The 25,886-nt window shown below is 42.9% G+C and overlaps 1 protein-coding gene and 1 non-coding gene across 4 annotated transcripts in view; both read left to right on the top strand.

The window, feature by feature from the left end:
* The window catches only part of LOC129811012 (rab GTPase-activating protein 1-like), a 157,220-nt gene that overhangs the window by 1,562 nt on the left and 129,772 nt on the right, over positions 1 to 25,886 (top strand). The window contains exons 2-6 of one of the 3 annotated variants that reach the window (XM_055862097.1): positions 8,017 to 8,224; positions 11,057 to 11,086; positions 11,967 to 12,267; positions 12,846 to 13,059; positions 19,609 to 19,783. In XM_055862097.1, coding sequence (XP_055718072.1) covers positions 8,069 to 8,224; positions 11,057 to 11,086; positions 11,967 to 12,267; positions 12,846 to 13,059; positions 19,609 to 19,783 — 876 coding nt within the window. In that variant the 5' untranslated portion in view covers positions 8,017 to 8,068. Of the gene's footprint in view, positions 1 to 8,016; positions 8,225 to 11,056; positions 11,087 to 11,966; positions 12,268 to 12,845; positions 13,060 to 19,608; positions 19,784 to 25,886 lie in introns of those variants that run through there. The other 2 variants (XM_055862108.1, XM_055862116.1) reach the window with 2 other exon arrangements.
* On the top strand, positions 6,152 to 6,228 carry trnaa-ugc (transfer RNA alanine (anticodon UGC)). The gene has a single exon. It is a non-coding gene; the product is annotated as a tRNA-Ala (tRNA).

The following is a 25,886-nucleotide window of genomic DNA, read 5'->3' as shown; positions in this document are numbered from 1 at the left end:
CATGGTGTGTGTACTGTTACTGTACCCCTGAAGTAGCTGAGCACACCACCTGGTCTTTCAGCTATGGGAAGGGAGTTTCAGTGTCAGTGTTGGCATGTGCTGTTCATTGATTGATTGTATTATGCAACCTTTCTTACAAGGAAAGGGTGTAGGCCAGACCAACACACAGATATGAGTAGAGATCTTCATGCCGTTTCTCAGTCTTCCACTTCCACATAATACAGTTTAGTAGCTTATGATGGGGAACTGTGTGTGTAGGATCCCTTTATGAATAGCCAGAAGTCACCCTAAGCCAGTCAAGCTTGTGCATGTGGCTGAGTTCTCTAGGTTCAAAATGAGATGGTTATCATTACCGGCACAATGTGATTCAGTGACTGTCACAGTCTCTCTCTGCCTCTCTCTTTCTCTCCCCCTCCTCTCTTTCTTTTGTGCACTGCCACTTGTGACTTGACTGTCCCAAGCTCAACTGTAACCCCGGTGTCTCTCTCTGTCTGTGTCCCTCTCGTTTACTTTTTCTCACTGCCTTTGAAATCACTGCTGTAAATGTGGTTGAAACTAGCGGATATGCAAGCCTGACTGCTCACAGTCCCAGTCCCTGTCTTCCTCTAGTGAGATGAGAGGCACTTAGAGGAGGAGAGCTCAGCTGGCCTGGCAGGCCTTAAAGCAGCCAGTTCAACTGTAGGGAGAGCGACAGACAAGGGCACAAAGAGATAAGAGTCCCCCTGCAGCGCCGGGACTGAAGACACAGCTGACGACTGTTGAAAGGCTGTGGCAGCTGATTAGCCGAACTCTAGTAACCAAACTACTCCAGCAGCTGAACAGTGAGCAAAGCAGACCCTAGCCTAACTTCTCGAATACACTGACTGATGACCACTGAGAGGCTTTATTAACAGCCCAGCCAGTCATTTTTGTCAATATGTTGAACATCTAGAAATGTTAACATGGTCTCTTTGAAGGGATAGATAGATGGTGTTGTCATGGTGAGATACAGCTGACATGACAACAGCTAAGCCTACAGAACAGAAGACAGAAACTGGTTCTTGATGCATCAGCTTGGCAATCAGAATAACCCCCATTTGCTTTCTTTCCATATATTGATTCGAGAGTGAGACAGAGAGAGAGAGAGAGAGATAGATGTAGAGGAGAGACGGGGAGAGAGAGATAGATGTAGAGGAGAGACAGAGGGAAGAGACAGAGAGAGAGAGATAGATGTAGGGGAGAGACAGAGGGAAGAGACAGAGAGAGAGAGATAGATGTAGGGGAGAGACAGAGGGAAGAGACAGAGAGAGAGAGAGAGATAGATGTAGGGGAGAGACAGAGGGAAGAGACAGAGAGAGATAGATGTAGGGGAGAGACAGAGGGAAGAGACCGAGAGAGAGATAGATGTAGGGGAGAGACGAAGGGAAGAGAGATAGATGTAGGGGAGAGACGGAGGGAAGAGACAGAGAGGTAGATGTAGGGGAGAGACGGAGGGAAGAGAGAGAGAGAGATAGATGTAGGGGAGAGACGGAGGGAAGAGACAGAGAGATAGATGTAGGGGAGAGACGGAGGGAAGAGACAGAGAGATAGATGTAGGGGAGAGACGGAGGGAAGAGACAGAGAGATAGATGTAGGGGAGAGATGGTGGGAAGAGAGAGCGAGAGAGATAGATGTAGGGGAGAGACGGAGGGATAGATGTAGGGGAGGGAAGAGACAGAGAGAGAGAGAGAGATAGATGAAGGGGAGAGACGGAGGGAGGAAACATCAGCAGCTTGTTTCAGTTCAGAGAGGGAGAGGGAAAGCCTTGACAAAACAGCCTTTATAAGGAGCTGGGTGCAGGGGAACAGAGCAGGGTGTCAGGGTGTGAGACACCAACATGAAACAACATCTTCTTGTGTAAATGTGTCAGTGCAACTATTAAAGTGGTTTGTTTTTCCAGTTTCAGCCAGTGTATCGTGTGTTCCAGTCTGATTGTCCGTTCATGCACGTGACTGTCTAACTGTCCCATACTTGGACCCCAGGAAGAGTAGCTGCTGCTCCTGTAAAAGCTAATGGGGATTTTAATAAGCAAACATATACTGTGTGTGTTGAATTTCTGCCTGGGTGCATCTACAATATCTCCACAGATATTTCACCCGATGTATAAGGGTGAAGCATCCGGTTGGCGTTTCCACTCACTACCAGATATGGTGATGAGGAAGCCCAGTATCCGGCAGTGGGACAAGATGGAGCCAGATGGATTTCACCCAAAGTGCCAGGATGAATTGAGTTATTGCACACGCACACTTTAGAGTAGGCGTTCCCTAATGGAAATATGCAATTAAATGCTAGAATGCGCCAATAGGATCTCACTAGCTTGTGCTTGGCTCTGCCCACTTCCTTGTTTGTTCTGCCCACTTTGATTAATTTGCTCCGATTGGAAACGACAGGATCTGGTCTATTTTGGGTTAGTTATTAAAATCTTTGGCATCTCTGTGTCTATGTGTGTGACTTGAAAATAATTAGGCACCGAGCCACTTTGTGTTCATTTTGAAGGAAGTGTTGTCAGTGTCTATGATGTAACAATGTGGTTGGTGAGTGGTGGTTATGCCTAGAGCCTTGTGTCCAAGACAATCATGACTTGTGACGAACTGTTCCCTTGTTCTTTTTATATCAGATGGTCCAGCACCATCCTCAGACAATTGCTTTCATTGTTGGTGTAATTCTCAATTCTGGAAAGGCTCAAAATAAAGGTTAAAAGTGAGGTCTTGATGGCCCTAAAATGCCATATGACCAGCTCCCTAGCTGTCCTAGAAAACCAAAGCTGCATCAAATTTGGCTAAATTCAAGAAAGGAGTCTCAACAGCTCAGAATAAAAACCCCAACCATGCTTTACTTTCATGCATTTTTGAACTAGTCACCTGTTTAAATTCAGAATGATGGTTTGTGCTGTTAGTGCCGTCATTCAGTTGAAATAACCTGTTGAATCCAGAATGATGGTTTGTGCTGTTAGTGCCGTCATTCAGTTGAAATAACCTGTTGAATCCAGAATGATGGTTTGTGCTGTTAGTGCCGTCATTCAGTTGAAATAGCCTGTTGAATCCAGAATGATGGTTTGTGCTGTTAGTGCCGTCATTCAGTTGAAATAGCCTGTTGAATCCAGAATGATGGTTTGTGCTGTTAGTGCCGTCATTCAGTTGAAATAACCTGTTGAATCCAGAATGATGGTTTGTGCTGTTAGTGCCGTCATTCAGTTGAAATACTTTGCATCTGCACTGTTCTTTCAGTAAATGTGTTTTTGTGGAAATTGTTCAATGTAGTCCTTGTGCACAGAGTTATATGGTTGGTTTAACTTTGCAATCATTGTTTTTTTGTTTGACATACATTTTAAAGTCTCAGTGTCACTGTTACTGTGGAATTGCCCCCTGTTGGATTTGAGTGTGTTATTGAACTGCTCCCATGTTTGTTCCTCCTATTCCTCCATTATTGGGAAGGATCCAAGTATAGCTTGCTGTATGGTTCCTGACCCTCTGCCAAAACCTTCTGGTGCGCTTTTCTTCCTGTTACATCCCTTCTCTTTCTCTGCTCTGTTTCCCTCCATTCTCCTTTTCCTTTACGTGTAGCTGGCATCTCTCTACCTCCTCCCCTCTTCCTGCTAGAGAAATCAGCAGCCATGTTAACCTGGCAGGCTGTGTGAGAAAAGGCTCCTTTCAAACATCACATGGCTTTCATTAGGCCTTCATTAGCTACCAGACTCCGAGGAATCAAATGGTGGGTCAGTTCCCTGGGGATCTTTGAAAGTGGTACTTAAGTTGTGTGACTTACATATTTGCCAGCAAATTAGTATGTAGGCCTAGTGTTTGAATATATTTGGGGCAATAATTCCTTGCTGGTCAAGTAAATATTTGTATTGGTTAGAGTAGGTATTACAGTCACAGCCCTGTTGTGATGGGGTGTCAGAGGGATCATGTGATGAGGTGTTAAAAATAAATTAAATAATAATATAGGACAAAACACACACCACGACAAGAGTAACAACACTACATAAAGAGAGACCTAAGATGACAACACAGCCTGGTAGCAACACAACATGACAATAACATGATAGCAACACATGGCAGCAGCACAACATTGTAGCAGCCCAAAACGTGGTACAAACATGGTTGGGCACAGACAACACTACAAATGGCAAGAAGGTAGAGACACCAATACATCACGCAAGTGACGGACCGCAGTCTGGACCCAGAACCGGATCAATACGGACCGCGGTCCGGACCCAGAACGGGATCAATACGGACCGCGGTCCGGACCCAGAACGGGATCAATACGGACCGCGGTCCGGACCCAGAACGGGATCAATACGGACTGCGGGTCCTGACTTAAAAATAATTCAACTTCTTTTTTTTTAGGAACTCATTCAGGCTTTCAACTTTCTGCTGTTGAGTTGTAATAGTAGAATGCAAAAGGTGCAATTTGTAAATGTTGTCGTGCCCTGGCAGTTTTCACTGACTGACCTTAGAGAGCACACATACAGTCAAACGTTTAGAACACCGACTCATTCAAGGGTTTTTCTTTATTTTTACTATTTTCTACATTATGGAATAATAGTGAAGACATCAATACTGAAATAACACATGGAATCATGTAGTAACCAAAAAGATGTCAAACAATCCAAATATATTTGAGATTTAAAAATATATAAAAATGACCTTTTATTTAACTAGGCAAGTCAGTTAAGAACAAATTCTTATTTTCAATGACTGCCTAGGAACAGTGGGTTAACTGCCTTGTTCAGGGGCAGAATGACAGATTTTTACCTTGTCAGCTCTGTGATTTGATCTAGCAACCTTCCGGTTACTAGTCCAACGCTCTAACCACTAGGCTACCTGCTGCTCGAGATTCTTCAAAGTAGGAATGTTCCATTAGCAGGAAAACACCATGATCAAAAGTGACCGCAAAATGCAATTATGCATGTAATGCTTTTATTATAACGGTGCATTTTTTTGGTGAAAATTATCTTCCCCAAACTTGAAACTCACATGCTGCTTATGAATGCCAGTTAGGCTCTACACCCCTTGTAAAGTGGATTAATGTGCTTAATTTTAAGAAGTTATTTTGTCACTTTAGTTGTGATACAAACCTTATTAAAACATATAGGCCTATGGGCTAGGCTACATGAGGTGTGTGACTAACCTTATTAAAACATATTGGCCTATGGGCTAGGCTACATGAGGTGTGTGACTAACCTTATTAAAACATATAGGCCTATGGGCTAGGCTACATGAGGTGTGTGACTAACCTTATTAAAACATATTGGCCTATGGGCTAGGCTACATGAGGTGTGTGACTAACCTTATTAAAACATATAGGCCTATGGGCTAGGCTACATGAGGTGTGTGACTAACCTTATTAAAACATATTGGCCTATGGGCTAGGCTACATGAGGTGTGTGACTAACCTTATTAAAACATATAGGCCTATGGGCTAGGCTACATGAGGTGTGTGACTAACCTTATTAAAACATATAGGCCTATGGGCTAGGCTACATGAGGTGTGTGACTAACCTTATTAAAACATATAGGCCTATGGGCTAGGCTACATGAGGTGTGTGACTAACCTTATTAAAACATATAGGCCTATGGGCTAGGCTACATGAGGTGTGTGACTAACCCTATTAAAACATATAGGCCTATGTGCTAGGCTACATGAGGTGTGTGACTATGATTTGAAACAAGTCACAAAAAAGGCATTGTTTCTTATGTTGGGCATCATTCACAAGTGATAATATACAACTCACAAGTGATAGGCTAAAATTGTCACCCATCAAACTATTCTTGATTTAATCTTGTCTTTAAATATACTAAATAATTTATGTGACATTTGTTTTGATTTAGAATGGACTATTATCAAATACCTGTATCGAAGCAGGGGGAAAAATCTATGTCATCAATGCACTTAAATAGCAAATGGAGACCGCTTTTCCCCGTGGTTTATTTTCATGCCAGCCAGGTAGGAATACTCCTGTTGTAAATGTAAGCAATGTGCTTAATATTTGGAGAGTTGAGAAATAAACATAGTAGCCCTAGCCTATAGAAAGCTGATAGAATTCTCCTCTTTTTAAGAGGCCATCACTCTGTTTTCTCCCGCAATTACATAGCCTATAGAAATGTTGTGCAACATGAGCTCTCATGAAGGTCCCGTGTGGCTCAGTTGGTAGAGCATGGCGCTTGCAACGCCAAGGTTGTGGGTTCAATTCCCACGGGGGGACCAGGGTTCAATTCCCACAGGGGGACCAGGATGAATATGTATGAACTTTCCAATTTGTAAGTCGCTCTGGATAAGAGCGTCTGCTAAATGACTGTAATGTAATGAAGTGTTTGATTAGATTTCGATTACATTTGCATTGATGTCAGAGTCATTAGAGGGACAATAGAGTGCTGAGTACCAGGCAGTTTGGTAGGATACTAATGACCATCAGAGCTTGGAGAAGCCTAATTACCGTGACTAAATGGTCATGTGGAATTTAACTGCCTTTATGACTCGTGACCTCCGGTGTGGCGGTAATACGGTCATACCGCAGCGCTGTTCATTTAAATGCATTCCAGGTGACTACCTCATGAAGCTGGTTGAGGGAATGTCAAGAGTGTGCTAAGCTGTCATCAAGGCAAATTTAACATTTATTTAACTAGGCAAGTCAGCCAAAGGGTGAATACTTTGAAGAATATAAAATATTAAATACATTCCATATGTGTTATTTCATAGTTTTGATGTCTTCACTATTATTCTACAATGTAGAAAATAGTAAAAATAAAGAAAAACTCTTGAATGAGTAGGTGTGTCCAAACTTTTGACTGGTACTGTAGTCTCAAGTTTTTTGTTTACTACACTGATAAATGGAAACATCTATCTGGACCTTTGCCTCCTAGGAAATGAGTGTGCAGGACCTTCTCAAATAGTATTACAGAGTACTGGTGCTTTTGAACAGTCCTGCATTAAGATGGAGGTGAACCAAAGAACAGTCAATGTGTACAGTAAGCCTATAATAGGCTGAGTTTGTTTCTTATTTGAATATTGCCATGGAGTTGATGAAGGCCAAATTTTGCATTAAAGACATGCTCGGGAACTTTGGTGACAAGTAAGTTAACTTTTTATTTGTTTTAAACCTCCCGATTTGGGCTGGATGTGTCAATGTGTAGTTCATACATGTATAATCTATGAGCATAATTACGGTCTTAACTCAATTATGTTTACTGTTAGCTGTGCGCCGCCATTTTCCCTACATTTTCCCCAATGTGGCCCAGCCCCTTAGACATTCGAGTTCCAGCCAGTGACATTCAGCCCCTCGCCATTTGCGTGACACACAGCAGAGCGAGAGACAGAGCAATGACATGGTGCACATATCTGCATATATGTGATATACTAAGCAATTTTCGGCTCCCACTTTTTTGGCTTGTGAGCATTACTTTCAGAACTAGTGGCTAAAAAGTGTACAAAAGTACCAGTGAATCTCTTTAACAGCACTACTGTGATGGAGGGGATGTTTCTGACAAGTGCACCTAGAGGCGTGCCCCGCCCATGTCCCAGCTTACCTCCCTCATATCCACACACACATTGGCTTTGTATTGTATGACACTTGATTTTGCATCACCATGGCTAAAACTGTACCTTGCGTTCTCTTACTTTGCAGATGACAAGTTTTATATTATACTTTACTGAAATGAATGACTCAACTTTCAATGCAAAATATGGATCTTCTTATTTTCTTCCCTCTCTCTGCTTTCTTTCTCCATTTCTCATCCACTTTCCTCTTTCTGCCTTTATCCTTCCCCCTCTCTCTCTCAAACTGTCCTTTTCCTCTTATTTCAACAAAAGTACTAGCTCACTGCTGCCACCATCAGGTGCTTATGTGTAACTGCACAAGCTCAACCTCAATGCTCCCTGTAGGAGTTCTTGATACTTCCCCTACTGTTTTTCTTGAGGTTAAATAATAAATGTTATTCACAATATCGGCCTCATTTCATCATTACTTTTATTTTTGTTTTTCCTTTTCCTTTCTAGGTGATTTTACTCATTTCCCCTCCATTCATGCGTCTGGCTTGGTTTAGCTGTCATGGATGACAAGGCCTCGGTGGGGAAAATTAGCGTGTCGTCCGACTCAGTGTCCACCCTGAACAGTGAGGACTTTGTGCTGGTGTCGCGGCTGGGGGACGACACCCCAGGCTCCTCCATTAATAACGGTAGCGATGACGAAAAGACAGGACTGAAGGTAAGACAAAAGAAGGAGTACCTAGGTGAGTGGACAGAACTCTAACGTGCCCGGGTCTAATTCACTCACAACCTTTCACCTTTAGCCTGGGTGCCAGTCTGTTGCTGCTCTCCAACTCTTTATGAAAATTGTCATGCCAAACATTGTCAATGACAAGTGGAGTAGACATGCACTAACAGATCTGGGACCAGGCTACTTCTTTGGCCCCTACCTAACCCTGTGATGTTTGCACTGTAGAGCTGAACTTCCTGGGTAGGTGGTGTAGGCCTAAGCAATGCAGGGATGGAGTTTTTTGAATGTAACATTTATTTTGACAAGGAGTCATGCTGAGACCAAGGTCTCTTTGACATATGAGCCCTGTAATTACACAAATATGCACAAAAATATACACATCAATACACTATAAGTGATTGGGGACATTGTCCTGTGTAGGGTGCTGTCTTTCAGATGGGACGTTAAACGGGTGTCCTGACTTTCTGTGGTCACTAAAGATCCCATGGTACTTATCATAAGAGTAGGGGTGTTAACCCCGGTGTCCTGGCTAAATTCCCAATCTGTCCCTCATACCATCATGGTCACTTAATCATCCCCAGCTTCCAATTGGCTCATTCATCCCCCTCCTCTCCCCTGTAACTATTCCCCAGGTTGTTGCGGTAAATGAGAATGTGTTCTCAGTCAACATACCTGGTAAAATAAGGGTGAAATGAATAAATACAACTTTGAAAACTAAACAGAGATAATAAACAGAAGTATAGAAAACCAACACATTCTTCAGTAGAAATGTCCTCAATGAGCCGTCTGAATTGCCCTAGAGGCACCAAATCATCACATTTCAGAGTTCTGGAGATTATTCCACAAGTCCCTCTGCATGCACATCACTGACAACCTGAAATGGTCACTTCACACAGACGGCGTGGTGAAGAAGGTGCAACAGCAGCGCCTCTTCAACCTCAGGAGGCTGAATACATTTTTCTTGGCCCCTAAGTCCCTCACGAGCTACTGCAGATGCACCATTCAACTCAACTGACATTACAAAATAATATACTCATTGCATGAGCCACATCAGTTAAAATCATTTGAATGAAATTCTCCATTACCATGGAAATGATTGCATCACAATACCAGGGTAGCCATGAGTTTACCAGTCAAATTGCCAGGGTTAGATGTTCCAAGCCCATTCTATTCATCGTTTGCTACAACACCTTGCTTGTTTCAGCAAGGGGCAACAAAGTTTCATCACGTTGTTACGAGTCCATGTTATCGCAGAAACGGACTCAACCACATGAATGACCGGCCATCCCGTCTTCAGCCAGCAGTTCTTTGGGGGGGGGGTTAGAGATAATGTTTTTTGGGGGGGTTATGCTGGTTATTTATCCATAACCGTCGGTTACACGGTTATAGAGCAGTTGTGCCAGCCCTACTGTTCATGTGGGTCTGAACCATTTTATGCTGTCAAATGGAACTGTCAAAAGGAAAACTAGCCAACAGTACATTTTCATTAGCCTATATTTACAGTGTCAGTACAGCACATCCATTAAGAGGAGAGGAAGCCAATGATGTACTGTAAATAAACATGAATACACTGTAGTCTATGTATGTCTTTGGAGGAAGCTGCTGAGGGCAGACATTCAGGAGATTCATCAATCCTGTGTGTCTTTATGGTGTTAGGTTGCCTGGGCTGGGTGGGGGAATTATTCTCCATTTAAGATTTTCATCTCTCTCGCACTTTTTCTTTCTCTCTTTTTCTTTCTCTCTTTCTTTCTTTCTCTCTCCTATCTCTCTTTTTCTTTCGCTCTTATTTCTTTCTCTCTCTCTCACTCTCACTCACTCTCACTCTCCGTCCTAACAAACACTCATACTGTACAGTTTATCAGTCTGTAGGCCACATCCCAGTGATATCATACTGTACGTGTTATCAGGCTGTAGGCCACATCCCAGCCACATATATATATATATATATATATATATATATATATATATATACAGAAGTGTATATATATATATATATATATATATATATATATATATATATATATATATATATATATATATATATACAGCTCTGGAAAAAGTCAAGAGACCACTGCAAAATTATCATTTTCTGTATGTAAACTTCCGACTTCAACTGTAATAATATATATGTGTGTGTATATATATATATATATATATATATATATATATATATATATATATATATATATATATATATATATATATACACACACACACATATATATTATTACAGTTGAAGTCGGAAGTTTACATACACTTAGGTTGGAGTCATTAAAACTCGTTTTTCAACCACTCCACAAATTTTTTGTTGATAAACTATAGTTTTGGCAAGTCGGTTAGGACATCTACTTTGTGCATGACACAAGTAATTTTTCCAACAATTGTTTATATATATACACACACACAAATATATACATATATATGTTTGTTAACATTTATGTTCATGTTAGTTTACCCTTAAATGTTTTACTTTACTTGGTGCCTCTGGACAGACCCATCTTGGGATGATGTAGTGCTCTGACTTCACCAGCAGGTGGTGCTAGTGGACTACTGAAATGACAATACCCAGCTATTCAGGGGCAGGCTACTCAGTCTACTCAATTTCCTTGGGTTGAGATAGAAGATATTTAGACTAGCCTAAGGAATGTTAAAATTTAAACTCACAAGTTTCAACTCCAACTGTACACATCCTCACCATATCTATTAATCAGCAGAATTGATTAGAAAATAAACTTCCCTGATGTTCCAGTCACTTCTCCCCAAGCCCACTAGGTAGAGGGATGTAGCACATTGTGTCTAAATGTGTTGTTTGTTACGCAGGTGATTTCTGAGGAAGGGGTCAGCTTTAAGGTCAGTTTATATCTCTTTTTCTCACTCTGTGCTGTGATTCTGTGGTGACACTGTCTGTGCTCGGTGAGGCTCTAAGTGTTTTTGATTGGCTGTTGAATGACTTGAAGGCCCTAGATTGTCTTATGATGAGGTAGCAGCTAGCTCAGTTGCTCTGGAGCAAGTTCTTGTTCTAGCTATCAGTCCCGGGCTTTAGGGCCAGACCCCCAGTCAGTCACCCAGCCACCCCTCCCTCCTCTTGCAGCCTTGTCCGCCACTTTAGGGTGTGATGCGCTGTTATACTTCTGCTGTAGGCTGAGAACTATGCTTCGCAGTCTTCACTAGTTGGTGTTGCAGTTTTTGTGCCCCTCTGTTACTGTAATGTCCTCTTTTGCTTAGCTTCTGTCAGCTCGATGAACTTGGCACCTGTAGATAGTGAGAATGTGCTTTCTCTTCTTCGATAGGCTACAATTTATAAACAGACATACCAGAAGTAGTATCTAGACACTTGTTAACCCACCTGTAGTGATCTAATGGATTCACAATACTAAATTAATTCACATACTAATCACCTGTTACTTCCTCTGTTTGATAAGTCTCTTTTCCCTCTCAATTCCCTTGTCAATCACTTGGAGAGAATCTCAAGATCAGTATAACATGTTAAACCTAGCCATTCAGTTAATTGGGGAGGAAAAAAGTTACTGAGGTTAATGAACTGTTTCTTAGGTAGCTTGATGAATGATAATGAACCTTGTATTTTGACCGTATCTGTGTGTGTGTGTGTGTATGTGTGTGTCTGGCTCTGGGATTCTCTGTCTGTTCGTGTGTGTCCGTCCGCCCATCTGACGGTCTGTGTCCGTCTGTGTGCGTCCATCCGCCTGACCGTGTGTGTGTGTGACAACAGATTGTGGGGAACGGCAGTGAGCAGCAGTTGCAGAAGGAGTTGGAGGATGTTCTGATGGACCCCTCTGTAGCTGACCAGATTCTGAGCGGTGGGGGTGGCGGTGGTGGCTGGGGAGACCAGGTGGGAGGGGGGGACCATGTGTCCCAGCCCACCACAGCAGTACCACTTCAGTCCGTGCCCCAACCGTGCCCTGACCCCCTCAGCGACCCCCTCAACACCCCGCCAAAAGTTGAGATGGTTCTGCCCGTCCAATCCGCACAAGGTGCACAGGAGAGCGAGCTAAATGAGCGATCGTACCGCGGTGAGTCATTTCAAGGATACCAAATCAACCCCTACACCGGGGGTAGGGAAACGTTTTGGCTCAAGGGCCACATCGGGGTTTACGGATTTGTTTGTCAAAATTTATTTGCGGTCTAGAAAAAGTGCTCATATTGGAAAATATATAGATCCCTTATCATTTGCACAAGGTTATCTATCTATTTCTACACATTCAAGAGTGGCCTGGAGTGTCTTTTACCGCAAAATAATAATCTCCAGCTGGCTGGATTGGATGGGTCCCTCCTCTACACCTTAGACACTTCTGTAGATATGAGAGGATTGGATGGGCCCCTCCTCTACACCTTAGACACTTCTGTAGATATGAGAGGATTGGATGGGTCCCTCTACACCTTAGACACTTCTGTAGATATGAGAGGATTGGATAGATGTCACAACCTCGGTAATAGCTTCATCTTGTCTTCTGATTGACTGGGTGGAAATATCAATTCTGTATATCCAATGTCCTAGGGGTAGGGTCTACGGTTAGATTTTGGATTCCGAGTTAATCTGATGTCTCTCCCTCTCACTAGACCCTCTCTGTGTGACCTTTGACTTCCACAGGGGATGAGTCGTCATCAGAGTGCAGCCCCAGTACACCCATCCCAGACGAGGACAGTGTGGTCTTCAATAAGCTGACCTACCTGGGCTGTGCCTCGGTCAACGCCCCCCGCAGTGAGGTGGAAGCGCTCTGCATGATGACCGTCCTCAGAGGGCAGTGCCAGCTACCCCTGGATGTCACCCTATCTGTGCCCGGCGTCTCAGAGGGCACCGTCAGGTCAGCACTGCTTGCCAAACAAACCAACACCGGAGAATATTGTGTGTGTGTCTGTGGTCCCATCCGGCTTGCCGGTGGTGCGTACTTGGCGTTACTCCTCCTCTCCTTTTATCTACTCCTCTTTCTTCTCCTTCTCTGCTCTCCTCTCCTTTTCTGCTTCCGTCTCCACTCCTGGCTCTCTCCTTCTCTCTGCTCTCCTCTCCTTTTCTGCTTCCGTCTCCACTCCTGGCTCTCTCCTTCTCTCTGCTCTCTTCTCCTTTTTTGCTTCCGTCTCCACTCCTGGCTCTCTCCTTCTCTCTGCTCTCTTCTCCTTTTCTGCTTCCGTCTCCACTCCTGGCTCTCTCCTTCTCTCTGCTCTCCTCTCCTTTTCTGCTTCCGTCTCCACTCCTGGCTCTCTCCTTCTCTCTGCTCTCTTCTCCTTTTTTGCTTCCGTCTCCACTCCTGGCTCTCTCCTTCTCTCTGCTCTCTTCTCCTTTTCTGCTTCCGTCTCCACTCCTGGCTCTCTCCTTCTCTCTGCTCTCTTCTCCTTTTCTGCTTCCGTCTCCACTCCTGGCTCTCTCCTTCTCTCTGCTCTCTTCTCCTTTTCTACTTCCGTCTCCACTCCTGGCTCTCTCCTTCTCTCTGCTCTCTTCTCCTTTTCTGCTTCCGTCTCCACTCCTGGCTCTCTCCTTCTCTCTGCTCTCCTCTCCTTTTCTGCTTCCGTCTCCACTCCTGGCTCTCTCCTTCTCTCTGCTCTCCTCTCCTTTTCTACTTCCGTCTCCACTCCTGGCTCTCTCCTTCTCTCTGCTCTCCTCTCCTTTTCTGCTTCCGTCTCCACTCCTGGCTCTCTCCTTCTCTCTGCTCTCCTCTCCTTTTCTGCTTCCGTCTCCACTCCTGGCTCTCTCCTTCTCTCTGCTCTCCTCTCCTTTTCTGCTTCACTCTCCACTCCTGGCTCTCTCCTTCTCTCTGCTCTCCTCTCCTTTTCTGCTTCCGTCTCCACTCCTGGCTCTCTCCTTCTCTCTGCTCTCCTCTCCTTTTCTGCTTCCGTCTCCACTCCTGGCTCTCACCTTTCCTCTGCTCCATTCTGTCCCTCATGCATCCCTACCTCACTCCCAGGATTCTGCCTCTTCTCTGTCTTGTAAAGTAAGCCATACACTTATTATAAAAATGATAGCTTATGCTTTTAAAGAGTTGCCTAACTAAAGAAAGTTAATTCAGGCTGTTTTGACGTTAGCTAGCTCAGTTAACGTTACCTGACACTCTTGTCCCTCCTCCACCTTTCTCTTTCACTGCTGTGGCTGGAAATATTTCAATAAACTCATCTGAGAAAAAGAAAATCATGCCAAAGACAGATAAATGTAATCTTGCTTGCACTTGATACAGTTCCAAACAAACTAGCTAGCTAACTTGCTAGACTAGTAACGTTAGCTAACCATGTGTCTATCATCAACATACTTGTCCAAATTGGATAGCTAATTGCCGTTACAAATTGTGTCAGCAATATAATAGATCTGAATGATGCTAGAAGAGTTTTTAGGTTATAGCTAGCTTATGTAATTGGCTAGCTAACGTTAGTCAAACAAACAAGATAACGTACCTTTCTAGCTGTTTCTCACGCAGGTGCATTTTGAAGTGATTCAAGTGAATTGTGTTTGGCGCCTCAGAGCGTGTATTAAGCACTGGTCAGTGGCGTGCTGTGTTTCTCCAGTGGCAGGCTGCCTGCCACAGCTCACACAGCTAGATAACCACCAGAACTGTGTTGAATCCAGACGGATGATCTATTTACAAAAAAAAAGCGAGTGTCCTTTAGAAGTAGGATTTTCTTTTGGTGTGGCGGCAATGATTCTGCCGTGGCGCAGTGCCATAGTTAAATGAACGCAGAGGAAACACTGGTATAAGGTGTGTATGTGGTCTGTATCTAATCAAATGTTTTTTTTCACATTGCTGAATACAACAAGTGTAGAGTTTGCTGTGAACTACTTACTTACAAGCCCTTTCCCAACAATGCAGTTAAAAAGTACCAAAATTAACAAATAGATACAGTAACGAGGCTATATACAGGCTATATACAAGGAGTACCGGTACCGAGTCCGTGTACTGGAGTATGAGGTTGTTGGGGTGATTGATTGAAGTACTATGTACATGTAGGTTTAGTTAGGTGATTGATTGAAGTACTATGTACATGTAGGTAAGGGCTGAAATGCATAAAGTCCAGGTAGCCATTTAATGAACTGTTCAACAGTCTTATGGCTTTGGGGTTGAAGCTGTTCAGGAGCTTTTTGGTCCCAGATTTGGTGCTCCGTTACCGCTTGCTGTTCGGTTGCAAAGAGAACAGACTGTGACTTGGGTATGTAGTCTGTATGTACTCTGTATGTAGTCTGTATGTACTCTGTATGTAGTCTGTATGTACTCTGTATGTAGTCTGTATATACTCTGTATGTAGTCTGTATATACTCTGTATGTAGTCTGTATGTACTCTGTATGTAGTCTGTATATACTCTGTATGTAGTCTGTATATACTCTGTATGTAGTCTGTATATACTCTGTATGTAGTCTGTTCAGGAGCCTTTTTTAAATTGAACCTTTATTTTACCAGGCAAGTCAGTTAAGAACAAATTCTTATTTACAATGACGGCCTACCCCGGCCAAACCCAGACAACACTGGGCCAATTGTGCGCCGCCCTATGGGACTCCCAATCACGGCTGGTTGTGATACAGCCTGGATTCGAACCAGGGACTGCCTCTTGCACTGAGATGCAGTGCCTCAGACCACTGCGTCACTCGGGAGTCATATATATAATCTGGATTAGAGGTCGACCACCTGTTACGCAAGTGCAGCAAGGAGCCAAGGTGAGTTGCTAGCTAGCATTAAACTTATCTTATAAAAAACAATCTTCACATAATCACTAGTTAACTACACATGGTTGATGATATTACTAGGTTAACTAGCTTTGCATATAATCAATGCGGTGCCTGTTAATTCATCATCGAATCACAGCCTACTTCGCCAAACGGGGGATGATTTAACATAAGCACATTCTCGAAAAAAGCACAATCGTTGCACGAATGTACCTAACCATAAACATCAATGCCTTTCTTAAAATCAATACACAGAAGTATATATTTTTTAAACCTGCATATTTAGTTAAAAGAAATTCATGTTAGCAGGCAATATTAACTAGGGAAATTGTGTCACTTCTCTTGCGTTCATTACACACAGAGCCAGGGTATATATTTGGGCCGCCTGGCTCGTTGCAAACTATTTTGCCAGAATTTTACATTATTATGACATAACATTAAAGGTTGTGCAATGTACCAGCAATATTTAGACTAAGGGTTGCCACCCGTTAGATAAAATACGGAGCGGTTCCGTATTTCACTGAAAGAATAAACATTTTGCTTTCGAAATGATCGTTTCCGGATTTGACCATATTAATGACCAAAGGCTCGTATTTCTGTGTGTTTGTAATATTATAATTAAGTCTATGATTTGATATTTGATAGAGCAGTCTGACTGTGTGGTGGTAGGCAGCAGCAGACTCGTAAGCATTCATTCAAACAGCACTTTACTGCGTTTGCCAGCAGCTCTTAGCAATGCTTGATACACAGCGCTGTTTATGACTTCAAGCCTATCAACTCCCAAGATTAGGCTGGCAATACTATAGTGCCTATAAGAACATCCAATAGTCAAAGGTATATGAAATACAAATGGTATAGAGAGAAATAGTAGACGAATCATAATTCCTATAATAACTACAACCTAAAACTTCTTAACTGGGAATATTGAAGAACTGGGAATATTGAAGAACTGGGAATATTGAACCACCAGCTTTCATATGTTCTGAGCAATGAACTTAAACGTAATTTTTTTTACATGGCGCATTTTGCACTTTTACTTTCTTCTCCAACACTGTTTTGCATTATTTAAACCAAATTGAACATGTATATTATTTATTTGAGACTAAATTGATTTTATTTATGTATTATGTTAAGTTAATTCAGTATTCAGTATTGTTGTAATTGTCATTATTACATATATATATATATATATATATATATATATATATATATATATATATATATATATATATATATATACTGCTCAAAAAAATTAAGGGAACACTTAAACAACACAATGTAACTCCAAGTCAATCATACTTCTGTGAAATCAAACTGTCCACTTAGGAAGCAACACTGATTGACAATAAATTTCACATGCTGTTGTGCAAATGGAATAGACAAAAGGTGGAAATTATAGGCAATTAGCAAGACACGCTGACAGACACAGCAAACCTTCTTGCCACAGGTCGCATTGATGTGCCATCCTGGATGAGCTGCACTACCTGAGCCACTTGTGTGGGTTGTAGACTCCGTCTCATGCTACCACTAGAGTGAAAGCACCGCCAGCATTCAAAAGTGACCAAAACATCAGCCAGGAAGCATAGGAACTGAGAAGTGGTCTGTGGTCACCACCTGCAGAACCACTCCTTTATTGGGGGTGTCTTGCTAATTGCCTATAATTTCCACCGTTTGTCTATTCCATTTGCACAACAGCATGTGAAATTTATTGTCAATCAGTGTTGCTTCCTAAGTGGACAGTTTGATTTCACAGTAGTGTGATTGACTTGGAGTTACATTGTGTTGTTTAAGTGTTCCCTTAATTTTTTTGAGCAGTGTATATCGGACGTTTCATTGGTATCGGCTTTTTTTGGTCCTCCAATAATCGGTATCGGCGTTGAAAAATCATAATCGGTCGACCTCTAATCTGGATATAATCTGGATATAGGATGTATATAATTTGGATATAGGCTGTATTTAATCTGGATATAGGCTGGATATAGGCTGTATTTAATCTGGATATAGGCTGGATATAGGCTGTATTTAATCTGGATATAGGCTGTATTTAATCTGGATATAGGCTGGATATAGGCTGTATTTAATCTGGATATAGGCTGGATATAGGCTGTATTTAATCTGGATATTGGCTGGATATAGGCTGTATTTAATCTGGATATTGGCTGGATATAGGCTGTATTTAATCTGGATATAGGCTGGATATAGGCTGTATTTAATCTGGATATTGGCTGGAAATAGGATGGATTTAATCTCTATATAGTTTCTATATAATCTGGATATAATCTGTATATAGGCTGGATATAACCTCTATATAGGCTGTGTATAGTTTATATAATCTGTATGTAGTCTCTATATAATCTATGTAGTCTCTATATAGGCTGTATGTAGTCTGTATGTAGTCTCTATATAGGCTGTATATAATATGTGTATAGTCTGTATGTAGTCTCTATATAGGCTGTATATAATATTGTGTATAGTCTCTATATAATCTGTATATAGGCTGTATATAATCTGTATGTAGTCTCTATATCGTCTGTTTGTAGTCTCTATATAGGCTGTATGTAGTCTGTATGTAGTCTCTATATAGGCTGTATATAATATGTGTATAGTCTGTATGTAGTCTCTATATAGGCTGTATATAATCTTGTGTATAGTCTCCATATAATATGTATGTAGTCTCTATATAGTCTATATATAGGCTGTATGTAGTCTCTATATATGCTCTATGTAGTCTGTATATAATCAGTGTATAGTCTGTATGTAGTCTCTATATAGGCTGTATATAATCTTGTGTATAGTCTCCATATAATATGTATGTAGTCTCTATATAGTCTCTATATAGGCTGTATGTAGTCTCTATATAGGCTCAATATAGTCTGTATATAATCTGTGTATAGTCTGTATGTTGGCTCTATATAGGCTGTATATAATCTTGTGTATAGTCTCTATATAAACTGTATGTAGTCTCTATATAGGCTGTATATAATCTGTATGTAGTCTCTATATAGGCTGTATATAATCTGTATGTAGTCTCTATATAGGCTGTATATAATCTGTATGTAGTCTCTATATAGGCTGTATATATTCTTGTGTATAGGCTGTATATAATCTGTGTGTAGTCTCTAGGCTGTATATAATCTGTATTTAGTCTCTATATAGGCTGTATATAATCTGTCTATAGTCTGTATGTAGTCTCTATATAGGCTGTATTTAGTCTCTATATAGGCTGTATATAATCTGTCTATAGTCTCTATATAGGCTGTATATAATCTGTATGTAGTCTCTATATAGGCTAAATATAATCTGTATGTAGTCTCTATATAGGCTGTATATAATATGTATTTAGTCTCTAAATATACTGTATATAATCTTGTGTATAGTCTCCATATAATATGTATGTAGTCTCTATATAGTCTCTATATAGGCTGTGTGTAGTCTCTATATAGGCTCTATGTCGTCTGTATATAATCTGTGTATAGTCTGTATGTAGTCTCTATATAGGCTGTATATAATCTGTATGTAGTCTATGTATTCTCTATATAGGCTGTATATAATCTTGTGTATAGTCTCTATATAATCTGTATGTAGTCTCTATATAGGCTGTATATAATCTGTGTGTTGTCTCTATATAGGCTGTATATAATCTATATTTTACCTTTACTAATTAACTTTGAACTATAACAGCCATAACCTTACCTGCCTGTTTGTCTGCAGGTTGCTGGACCCCCAGACAAGCACAGAGATAGCCAGTTACCCCATCTACAAGATCATGTTCTGTGTGCGTGGTCATGACGGCACACCTGAGACTGACTGCTTTGCCTTCACAGAGAGCCACTACAATGCAGAGATCTTCCATATACATGTCTTCCGCTGTGAGATCCAAGAGGCGGTGAGGTCACACACACACACACACACACACACACACACACACACACACACACACACACACACACACACACACACACACACACACACACACACACACACACACACACACACACACACACACACACACACACACACACACAGAGAGATTCGGGGATGGTGACAGACTGAGACATCAACACTTGCACATAACCTTTACGAAAGCCCAGTAGTAAGTAATTCAGTGATTGAGTTGTTTAGCTCCATGTTGCCTTGGTCTTCCTTCGCCAAACTACACTTCCATACACATTTAACTGCAGTATAAATCATGAACTGCAGGGGGAGCCAGAGTTCCTACCCCTTTTCACAGTAACAGATTCTTACCTCTGACAGCACTTTTCTCATGCTGCCCACACACATGCCCAAACATTCATGTTGAGAGGAAATATCTCTCCCTGTCAGCTGTTCACCCCTCTCTTCCTCTCTCTACCCCCCTCTCTCTCTATCTCTCTCCACCTTTCTCTCTACCCCTCTCTCTCTCGCTCTTTCTCTACCCATCTCTCTTTCTCTACCTCTCTCTCTTTCTCTCTACCCCTCCCCCCTCTACTTCTCTCTCCCTCTCTACTCTCTCCCTCTCTACTTCTCTCTCCCTCTCTACTTCTCTCTCCCTCTCTACTTCTCTTCTCTCCATCTCTCTACCCCTCCCTCTCTCTCCCCTCTCTCTCTACTTCTCTCTACCCCTCTCTCTCTCTCTCTCTCTCTCCCTCTCTCTACCCCTCTCTCTCTCTACCCCTCTCTCTCTCTACCCCTCTCTCTCTCTCTCTCTCTCTATCTCTCTCCCTCTACCCATCTCTCTCTCTCTCTCTCTACCCCTCTCTCTCTCTACTTCTCTCTACCTTTACCCCTCTCTCTCTTTACCCCTCTCTCTCTCTCCCTCTCTCTACCCCTCTCTCTCTACTTCTCTCTCCCTCTCTCTACCCCTCTCTCTCTCTACCCGTCTCTCTCTCCCTCTCTCTACCCCTCTCTCTACTTCTCTCTACCCCTCTCTCTACTTCTCTCTACCCCTCTCTCTCTCTCTCCCTCTCTCTACCCCTCCCTCTCTACCCCTCTCTCTCTCTCCCTCTCTCTACCCCTCCCTCTCTCTACCCCTCTCTCTCTCTCCCTCTCTTTACCCCTCTCTCTCTCTCCCTCTACCCATCTCTCTCTCCCTCTCTCTACCCCTCTCTCTCTACTTCTCTCTCTCCCTCTCTCTCTACCCCTCTCTCTCTACTTTTCTCTCTCCCTCTCTCTCTACCCCTCTCTCTCTCTACTTCTCTCTCCCTCTCTCTACCCCTCTCTCTCTACTTCTCTCTCCCTCTCTCTCTACCCCTCCCTCTCTCTACCCCTCTCTCTCTCTACTTCTCTCTCCCTCTCTCTACCCCTCTCTCTCTACTTCTCTCTCCCTCTCTCTCTACCCCTCTCTCTCTCTACTTCTCTCTACCTTTACCCCTCTCTCTCGCTACCTCCCCACCTATATACCTCTCAATTCAATTCAAAGGGCTTAGAATAGACAGTAGACAATAAACAAGAGGGAAATAAACAAGGGAAACATTTGTAAACATTACACTCACAAAAGTTGGCAAATAATATAGACATTTTAATTGTTATATTATTGGCTTTGTACAGTGTGCATATAGTTGAAGTATGAAAAGGAAAATAAATAAACAGATGAATATTGGTTGTATTTACAATGTTGTTTGTGTTCCACTGGTTGACCTTTTCTCATGGCAACGGGCCACACATCTTGCTGCTGTGATTACACACTGCGCTATTTCACCAAACAGATATAGGAGTTTATCAATGTTTATTTGTTTTCAAATTCTTTGTGGGTCTGTGTGATCTGTGGGAAATATGTGTCTCTAACGTGGTCATACATTTGGCAGGAGGTTAGGAAGTGCAGCTCAGTTTCCACCTAATTTTTCTCGGGCGGTGTGCACATAGGCAGACCTGGCTCTCGATAGAAGACAGGCTATGATGGCCTCTCTCTCAATAGCAAGGTTATGCTCACTGAGTCTGTACATAATCAAGGATTTTCTTAATTTGGGGTCAGTCACAGTGGTCAGGTATTCTGCCACTGTGTACTCTCTGTTTTAGGGCCAGACACCTGCATTGCTTGCTGTTTGGGTTTTAGTCTGGGTTTCTGTACAGCACTTTGTGACATCAGCTGATGTATAAAGGGCTTTATAAATACATTTGATTGAGATGGCGTTCCAATTTGTTTAGTTTTTTGGTTGATTCTTTCCAGTGTGTCAAATAGTTCTCTTTTTGCTTTCTCATAATTTGGTTAGGTCTAAATGTGTTTCTGTCCTGGCTAGAGATGGGTATCGTTAACATTTTAACGGTATTACTACTCTTACCGATACTGCTTATCCATCCGGTACTTTAACGGTATTCCTTCGGTTATTTTTTACGAAAAACCCCCAAAACAAATTAAGAACAGAATTAACATAGCTTTATTTTCTGAAATATATAATAAACAATTATTTACAGCAAAAGAAACGGCAATGTTTTGAACGAATCACTATTATAGACTAGGTTGTGATGATGGGGATGGGAGCCAGGCCTTTGTAGAGCTCGACCTCTAGGTCAACACGCTCGCTGAGGGTGAGGGACGAGGTGTCCTGTTGGATCATCAACCTCAACTCCCTGTCCTCCTCTGAGAACAGCTCCTCCAAGGCACTCCTTGTTTTGTACAATGGAGGGACTGTCTCCTCCATTTCCTCTCCTTCAGACTCCCCCTGTTGCTGGTGCTCTGTGTCTGTCTGCTCCGGCTCCTCTGACAGCCCTGGTGTTGCTCCTGTCACATTGGCCTCAACAGTTTCCTTCCTCAGCCTGTCCCAGGTGGCGTAACTCACCAGCCTCCCTTTAAATCTGGGGTCCATTGCTGTGGCCTCATGCAGGAAGGCTTGAATGTCCTCATCCTGATAGCGCTCGGAGAGGTTCTCCCAGACCTTCTCCTTGATGGTTGCTGCAAACGTTGTATCTTCATGCTTCACAGTGAAGGGCGCTTCCAGTTTGTGGAGGATGGGTTTGATCTGTCCACAGGGGGCATTCTATTCACATGACACACACCGTGTGGATGTATAGAGGATTCTCATGAGCTGGACAAACTCCTCAGCCTTATATATAATTTAAAAAAAAATTATTTCACCTTTATTTAACCAGCTAAGCTAGTTGAGAACAAGTTCTCATTTACAACTGCGACCTGGACAAGATAAAGCAAAGCAGTGTGACAAAAACAACAACACAGAGTTACACATGGAATAAACAAACGTACAGTCAATAACACAATAGAAAAAAAAGAAGTCTATATACAGTGTGTACAAATGTCATGAGGAGGTAGGTAATAAATAGGCCATAGTAGCGAAGTAATTACAATTGAACAAATTAACACTAGAGAGATAGATGAGCAGATGGTGATGTACAGGTAGAAATACTGGTGTGCAAAAGAGCAGAAAAGTAAATAAAAACAATATGGGGATGAGGTAGGTAGATTGGGTGGGCTATTTACAGATGGGCTATGTACAGCTGCAGCGATCGGTTAGGTGCTCAGATAGCTGATGTTTAAAGACAGTGAGGGAGATATGAGTCTCCAGCTTCAGCGATTTTTGCAATTCGTTCCAGTCATTCACAGCAGAGAACTGGAAGGAAAGGTGGCCAAAGGAGGTGTTGGCTTTGGGGATGACCAGTGAGATATAACTGCTGGAGCACGTGCTACGGGTGGGTGTTGTTATCAAGACCAGTGAGCTGGGATAAGGCGGAGCTTTACCTAGCATAGACTTATAGATGACCTGGAGCCAGTGGGTTTGGCGACGAGTATGAAGCGAGGGCCAGCCGACTAGAGCATACAGGTCACAGTGGTGGGTGGTATAAGGGGCTTTGGTGACAAAACGGATGGCACTGTGATAGACTGCATCCAGTTTTCTGAGTAGAGTATTGGAAGCTATTTTGTAAATGACATCGCCGAAGTCGAGGATCAGCAGGATGGTCAGTTTTACTAGGGTATGTTTGGCGGCGTGAGTGGATTGAAGTCCTCGTCCTTCAGACGGTCCAGGTTGTCCTTGGTCATTGCTTTTCACAGTCGTGGGTCCAAGGCTGCTGCTTGGATCGCTGGATACTGCTCTATGAATCTCTATCATTAGATAGAGTTCCATCTGGTCTTGACATCAAGGATGAGTGAGTGTTGCGGAAGGCCTGATAAAACAACAGAAAACAACATGTATTTAATTACCGCACACTTGAATATTGAATTAAATTGTATTAATTGTACATTCATATTAACAGCATTATCAACAGTCACAGCTACAATCTTGCTTGGCTCCGTCTCAAACTCTTCCAGAATGTCTGAGATCTCCTCTGCCACCACTTCACCAGTTTGTGATTTGTACACTGCCCTGGTGTGGAGGACCTTCTGTTTTACACTGCCCTGGTGTGGAGGACCTTCTGTTTTACACTGTCCTGGTGTGAAGGACCTTCTGTTTTACACTGCCCTGGTGTGAAGGACCTTCTGTTTTACACTGCCCTGGTGTGGAGGACCTTCTGTTTTACACTGCCCTGGTGTGGAGGACCTTCTGTTTTACACTGTCCTGGTGTGAAGGACCTTCTGTTTTACACTGCCCTGGTGTGGAGGACCTTCTGTTTTACACTGTCCTGGTGTAGAGGACCTTCTGTTTTACACTGCCCTGGTGTGGAGGACCTTCTGTTTTACACTGTCCTGGTGTGGAGGACCTTCTGTTTTACACTGCCCTGGTGTGGAGGACCTTCTGTTTTACACTGCCCTGGTGTAGAGGACCTTCCGTTTTACACTGCCCTGGTGTAGAGGACCTTCTGTTTTACACTGCCCTGGTGTGGAGGACCTTCTGTTTTACACTGCCCTGGTGTAGAGGACCTTCCGTTTACACTGCCCTGGTGTAGAGGACCTTCTGTTTTACACTGCCCTGGTGTAGAGGACCTTCTGTTTTACACTGCCCTGGTGTGGAGGACCTTCTGTTTTACACTGCCCTGGTGTGGATGAACTTCTGTTTTACACTGCCCTGGTGTGGAGGACCTTCTGTTTTACACTGCCCTGGTGTGGAGGACCTTCTGTTTTACACTGTCCTGGTGTAGAGGACCTTCCGTTTTACACTGTCCTGGTGTAGAGGACCTTCCGTTTTACACTGCCCTGGTGTGGAGGACCTTCCGTTTTACACTGCCCTGGTGTGGAGGACCTTCTGTTTTACACTGACCTGGTGTGGAGGACCTTCTGTTTTACACTGCCCTGGTGTGGAGGACCTTCTGTTTTACACTGCCCTGGTGTGGAGGACCTTCTGTTTTACACTGCCCTGGTGTGGAGGACCTTCTGTTTTACACTGCCCTGGTGTGGAGGACCTTCTGTTTTACACTGTCCTGGTGTAGAGGACCTTCTGTTTTACACTGCCCTGGTGTAGAGGACCTTCTGTTTTACACTGCCCTGGTGTGGAGGACCTTCTGTTTTACACTGCCCTGGTGTGGAGGACCTTCTGTTTTACACTGTCCTGGTGTAGAGGACCTTCTGTTTTACACTGCCCTGGTGTAGAGGACCTTCTGTTTTACACTGCCCTGGTGTAGAGGACCTTCTGTTTTACACTGCCCTGGTGTAGAGGACCTTCTGTTTTACACTGTCCTGGTGTAGTGGACCTTCTGTTTTACACTGCCCTGGTGTGGAGGACCTTCTGTTTTACACTGCCCTGGTGTAGAGGACTTTCTGTTTTACACTGCCCTGGTGTAGAGGACCTTCTGTTTTACACTGTCCTGGTGTAGTGGAACTTCTGTTTTACACTGCCCTGGTGTGGAGGGCCTTCTGTTTTACACTGCCCTGGCGTGTGTAGTGTACTGTAACAGTGAGATAGTGGTCCTGACAGAGGCTGGTCCACCCGTCTGATGTGATGGTCAGCTTTGGCACGTCCTTCAGCTCAGTGATCACATTGGCCTTTTCTACCCCCTACCAGGTAGGAATGAATGTGTCACTGAGGTAACTCCTGGAGGGAGGGGAATATTTGGGGTTGAGGGCCTTGCTCATCTCCCTACAGTAAAAAAAAAGAGTTCATGTGTTGAATTATCCTTATTGTGTT

The sequence above is a fragment of the Salvelinus fontinalis genome, chromosome 2 (genome assembly GCF_029448725.1).
Source record: "Salvelinus fontinalis isolate EN_2023a chromosome 2, ASM2944872v1, whole genome shotgun sequence".
Lineage (NCBI taxonomy): Eukaryota > Metazoa > Chordata > Actinopteri > Salmoniformes > Salmonidae > Salvelinus > Salvelinus fontinalis.
This window is presented reverse-complemented; position numbering and strand designations above follow the sequence as displayed.